Source organism: Megalops cyprinoides, chromosome 14, assembly GCF_013368585.1.
Source record: "Megalops cyprinoides isolate fMegCyp1 chromosome 14, fMegCyp1.pri, whole genome shotgun sequence".
Classification (NCBI taxonomy): domain Eukaryota; kingdom Metazoa; phylum Chordata; class Actinopteri; order Elopiformes; family Megalopidae; genus Megalops; species Megalops cyprinoides.
The window spans coordinates 13,289,624-13,295,422 of NC_050596.1; the positions used below are offsets into that span (position 1 = coordinate 13,289,624).

At 39.3% G+C, this 5,799-nt stretch overlaps 1 protein-coding gene across 1 annotated transcript; it reads right to left on the bottom strand.

Annotated features, from left to right (window-relative positions):
* Positions 1 to 3,635: 3,635 nt before the first annotated feature.
* On the bottom strand, positions 3,636 to 5,233 carry LOC118789519 (oligodendrocyte transcription factor 2-like). Its single transcript, XM_036545986.1, has 2 exons — positions 5,154 to 5,233; positions 3,636 to 4,821 (listed from the first exon to the last, which is right to left on the bottom strand). Exon 2 carries the CDS (start codon positions 4,790 to 4,792, stop codon positions 3,983 to 3,985), a length of 810 nt encoding a protein of 269 aa, XP_036401879.1. The 5' UTR covers positions 4,793 to 4,821; positions 5,154 to 5,233; the 3' UTR covers positions 3,636 to 3,982.
* Between the last annotated feature and the right edge of the window lie 566 nt (positions 5,234 to 5,799).

The following is a 5,799-nucleotide window of genomic DNA, read 5'->3' on the forward strand; positions in this document are numbered from 1 at the left end:
GTTTAGCTGAAATTGATTCTGTGTGAATGTATGTGTCACCACCATAATATTAGGAGTTCAGTGAGGGTTACTGCAATATGATAAGTTATCAGCATGGTATGGCTACATTTGGTGGATTGAGGATAGTCTAACTATTTCTTAATGATTTTTCATTTTCATTTAATTCACATTAGAGCAATAATCACAGCACACAGAAATGAGTTTATAAGGTTTTGATGAAGTTATCTTGCAGCTCCACGGGGAAAGATGAAATGTATTTCCAGGGAATTTCTAACAAATCACAAAATGACAGGTGGGGCTGTGGAATCGAAGATATGACATCCTTTTCACCCCAAACTGTTCTCAATATGCTTTGACAGAAGGGTGTTAAAACAAAGAATTTGAATCAGCTGGTGATTTCCTTTCATCACCTCTGGGACTTTTAACATTACATGATTTGTGCTTGTGTGTGCGTGTGTGAGAGAGACAGAGACAGACAGACAGACAGAGAGAGGGGGGGGGGTGGATGTGGCGGTATTTATGAGGGCAATGTTAGTGCCACATGTCAAGTTTTTAAATAACTTTTAGAAACTAAACAGCGACGTGGAATAATTTTCAAAGGAACGGACAGTAACTGATGCACTCCGATGTTAATAGTTTTGATTTCAGGAATGTAATAATTTCGATGGGATAGCACATTCAATTTCAAACTACGCTTTTTGAACACTTTTAGTGTAATAGTAACAATCATAATAGGAACAATATAGTAGTCTTGAGGTTTATAGGTTTATCTACTGGTATTACAACAGCAACTACTACTAGGAAGAAGAAGAATCAAAAGCAATTTAATAATCTATCCCGTAAGTATCCTGCAGACCTTTAAAAACGTATCATCGTCTGATACATGCAGCTAAAATATTCAATTACCGAGGAGGGAAGAGTAAACAGCCCCGAATATGAATATTAAAATACCAAGTCTATTCCATACTGTTCTCCTCTCCAAAGCCTTTCGGAAACGTTGTAACAACACGCACAATCTGCTATGCAGCTGCAGACATTTATTCATGAATCCCCCTATCCATTTATTTACTTTAATTTATTTAACTCGGCATACAGGACATCCGTTTCACGTCTAAGCGTCCTTGATACGAATATTCTGCATAATTTACGACTGGAAAAGTTTCTGTTTTGTACTACTAATGAGTTGCCGTAGGTTTCCGTTTTAAAAAATCCAAATAATAACCAGTGTGACAGGCACAAATGCGCGGGTTAAATATTCGAAAAAAGATAAGGGTATAAAATTAGCGAGAAAAAAAAAAAAATACGATGACAAAATGAACATGAGACGGTGTTTACTAATTTATATTATTCGTTTGGGCTGAGATGTATGGCCATTTTTCTCACTTATTTATTTTCCCTTTTTTTCAACGCTGCAAAGACATAGAGAAAGGGGTAAGGCTGTTGAGTTTTTTTTTTTAATCAACGTTTGCCTTATCTTTCCATGTGATTCTGTTAAAGGGTATGATTAACCAATTGGCCAGTAAAGAACAAAAAATACATTCCCCCCTTAATAGCACAAATTAATACGTGATTGGAGAGTGGAGCATATTCTTCAAAGTTTTAATTTCAACCTAGAGCGTAAAGTCATCGTAATGTAAGGTAAATTACAGAAAATCTAATAAAATATTTTTCTCTTAGTTTGAAGTGTTTGTAGCATTTTGGCTGCCACCAGGCGACTTAATATGAATTCACTGCAGCAATAGTCCCTTAATACACTATATCCAGGATACTTAACTTTGCCTTCAAATGCAATTATTACTTTTTTCTGTAAACAATTCAATGAATGCAGCTATCATCAAAATAAATGAACATGTCTGTCATGTAAAAAGTAACACTTCCATGTAAATGTGCGTCAAAGTTGCGAAAACTGTTGGTTTAATCCAGGGTCACGCGAAGTTCTCTTTCGAAATATGTTTTTATAATTTGGTAAAATCTGGTACTTGGTAATATGACGTAAATTATCGTCAGAGTTAGTCACGGTCATTACTCGCTGTTTCATGGGTTCAGCTATTCTTTAAAAAGAGCTGTGCTTCAGCAGTTTCCCCATCGGTACGGTTTGAATTGTTTGGTTCAATTTCCCCAAAGTCTTCACATTTCGTTCAAGCAGAGCCTTAGCGCAACTACAAAAGTTCTCGACAAACGTAAAATTTGCACAAAACGTATGAACGGACCTGGAGTCTGCCGATAATGATTATTAAGCCAGTGTTATTATTTTCAAGACCGAAGACTGATGGACCTTTCTCCTTCATTGTAGACATGACAGTAATCTTATTAACCATAAAAGCTGCTGAGGCCTGTCTAATGTAGCACGTTTCCACAAGTTCCATAAGTTAACAGCAAATGCATCGAAGTTAACCCCATAAACTGCTCACAAGTGTATTTCTGTTTTGTGGTGCGAAAAGTAATACACGTGCATTTCTTAACGCATGCAAAAAAACGTTTGTGCGTGTTTATTTGGAAAAACTATGTAAGAAAAAGGACGAAATAACTAAACTGGAACATGTTTGTGCGCAAAACGTTTGTGGTACTTCGACCTCACAGGACAGTTGTAGAACGAAACTGTGGTTATTATTATTATTATTATTATTATTATTATTATTATTATTATTATTATTATTATTATTATATCTAAGTCTGCTGATAGTAACCACTGGGTGACAAATTAACTGGTTGACAGATGCACTGTTTGCAATGTAGGGTGGTCAAAAGTCTTTTATTTTGAACTTCCCGTGGCAAAGTGAGAGCAGTGTCCCTTTTTTTATTTCCGACACTGTAAAGTATTTTTTACCAGAAATAAATACAAAATTCAATATTTTCATCAAGCTATCAAAGATGTGTCACTGAAAGAGCAAGGGGCCTTCACAAAAATAATCGCGTCGGTAACAGAAACGAACTCAACGTAAAGCTGCCAAAAATGTATTCAAACTTCTTTATTGACATTTAAATCCCAGCATATCACGATCAGTCATTCAAAATCTCAGCGACATAAGTAAATAAATATTATTTAACACTTTTAATACAAAAATAAAGAGGCGATTATTCTTTATGTTGGGCAAGATGATAGCAAAATGTTTGAAATAAAAAAAGAAACAGGCAACCTGCATGAGGTGGACAGTTTTGTCATATCCGATGATCACTGCAGGGAAAATGAGAACACAGAGAAAAGAATATGTAATAGGACATACGCAATACATCGTGATGTCTGGTAGTAGAAGTTAATACTGTGATGTTATCTACGGCGATTTGAGAAACAGAATTAAGATAAGACCCGTACAGGTTACATCAAAGACACAATAAACGGCCGTTCTAATACAAAATCCCATGGCATATTATCAGAAACCAGTGCCTACGTATTTACAGGTTAACAATATCATAATTATTTGAACAATAGGCTTGAACACTTCTCATCATAAAATACAACCATTTTCAAAAAGAGTGGCATTTGTATCCCATCCTTTCGAACGCTGATCCGTACCGTGTGAGATTACCATTTGAAACGATAAAATACACACCAAAGAAAATGCTAGTAATAAATACATAAACACATGCTCATGGTCTTTTCATCCAGTATATTGTGTGTTTAAAATGATCGCGTGCTGGATTTTGAACAAGGTCATCGCATTGTAAAAATCAATACAATTCTGTTTCTCTTAAATTTACACGGTAAAAGTATAATAATTATAAAAACAACAGCCACAGGCGAACAAAATGGCGAAATTATGCTGGGAAAACTCCAAATCAGCGGTATTTTTTTTCCCTATTTGTTCCATATAGTTTTAAAGGGTTTTTTTCCTATTGATTCATTTTAAGTTGTTCAGAAACATATTGTTTCAGACATTTGTTGAGGTGTGCTGAGACATACAAAGGTATAATCTGTACAAATCGGTATCAGACACACAGTTCGTTTCCTCGCCCTTGTTTTACTGAGCAGTAAGTGTTGAAGTCATTTCGAGTCGGTCGCGAGCCTGGGCATGCTGACCGTGCTCATACTCGGGACGTGTGGGGGAGGCATCTGGCACATACTGCAGGGGCATGGCATCCCAGTGCCCCAGTGCTGGAAACTACTGCCCAGGGGGCCTGCGCTCGCTGATGGCGCCTTCAGCAGTCCATGGTGAGACCTAACTGAGGTCACAGCCGAGATGCCAGGTGCGGAGAGGGAGGTGGCGGTGGAAACTGCCGGCGGTAGGAGCGGGTGGTGAACCGGGTGAGAGGCGTGGGTAACAGCTGGGATTCCGGGCAAAGACGCCGTGTGAGTCAAGGTCCCGCAGGCGGACGGATGAAAACCGCCGTGGTGACCGCTCCCGTATATTTCGCTGACCAGTCTCTTCATCTCTTCGAGCGAATTGCTCAGCATCAAAATGTAGTTTCGCGCTAGCAGAAGGGTGGCGATTTTGGAGAGCTTGCGCACGGAGGGGCCGTGCGCGTAGGGCATAACTTCCCGTAGCCCGTCCATGGCAACGTTAAGGTCGTGCATCCTCTTCCTTTCTCGACTGTTGATCTTCAGCCGCATCACCTGCAGTTCGTTCTCCGAAAGAAGTTTTCGGTCTTTCTTTGACAGCATTTTGAGGGTGAGGGCGTCCTCCTCGTTGCTAGACAGACTCCGCAGGTCGACGCTCAGCTCTGGAGGGGAGTCGCTTTGCGTAGAGGAGACAGTGCCAGAGAAACCGCTTGTCTTTTTTACCGTCGACAGGAAAATATCATCCACCTCGGGAGAGGACGGTCGGCTGGAAAATCGACTGGTATCGGAGTCCATATTATGCCGTTTGTTGTGCACTACGTGTCCTACAGATGTGCAAAAAGAGTTACGCAATTCAGCTTCATATATTTTCATCAAAATACTTAACAAAACAGTTGCCACCATTCCTTTTCCACTAATACACTTAGCTTACTATTACATTGGCACAAGGATATATTATTAGTTGACCAGCAAAAGAATTTGTAAACATATAATGGTGTAAAGATAAAAATAAACTGTTTAAAATTAGTGTTAATGGTGAGACAATGGACCGAATTATCAAAAAGTGACATGTCATATATTTGGCACGTTGCATACGACGAAAAGGTAACTCAGTTCAGCTACAACCGTTACAAGTTACATCGGGCAATTAACTTACCGGAGCGACTGCGCCGTGGTGAGAAACCGACAGTGTCACAATTTTCTTGTTATTCCCAGCCAGTACTGACAGACTATTTGCTGGTACTTTGGCGTGAGGACAGGTTTTTATAGCGGACTCGACAATGAGGGGGTAAGTCTGAGGGGACAATGTTATTGTTTTTCCTGCTGCCTGTGATGGACCAATAAGCTTCTCGAAAACTGGTAGGAAGAAGGAAGGGGGGTAGTAATGGGGACACTTCCAAATCCGATGCCACTACAAAGAAAATGACGCTCGATTAAATAAAACTACCGATAGAAATGGATTGTAAACAGGAGAAAACAATCGTCAAACACCACATTTTCCAAATGGCATAAGTCAGATGTACTGGACTCAAAAAGAACGGTGAAGTGTCGGGTGTTAAATTTGACGTGCAGACTAGCTTAGTCCAGCTGGGCTTCGGTTAAAACCTGAACTTTGCGGCGCTTTCTACTATTCAAGTTAGTCTCGTAGTTTGGGCCCGCAGCTTGTTCAGTGTTCAAATTTAATTAAAAACAGGCGGTCGCTCTCTTTTTATTATTGCTTGTACATGCCCAGCTCTTTCTTCATACAATAATGTGTACCTAGTTGCAGAAACTCATGTTGACACAAAGGTTCAAAATATATT

Excerpts from the sequence above, each read along its gene's own strand:
- LOC118789519 (XM_036545986.1), bottom strand. The coding sequence starts at position 4,792 with ATGGACTCCGATACCAGTCGATTTTCCAGCCGACCGTCCTCTCCCGAG.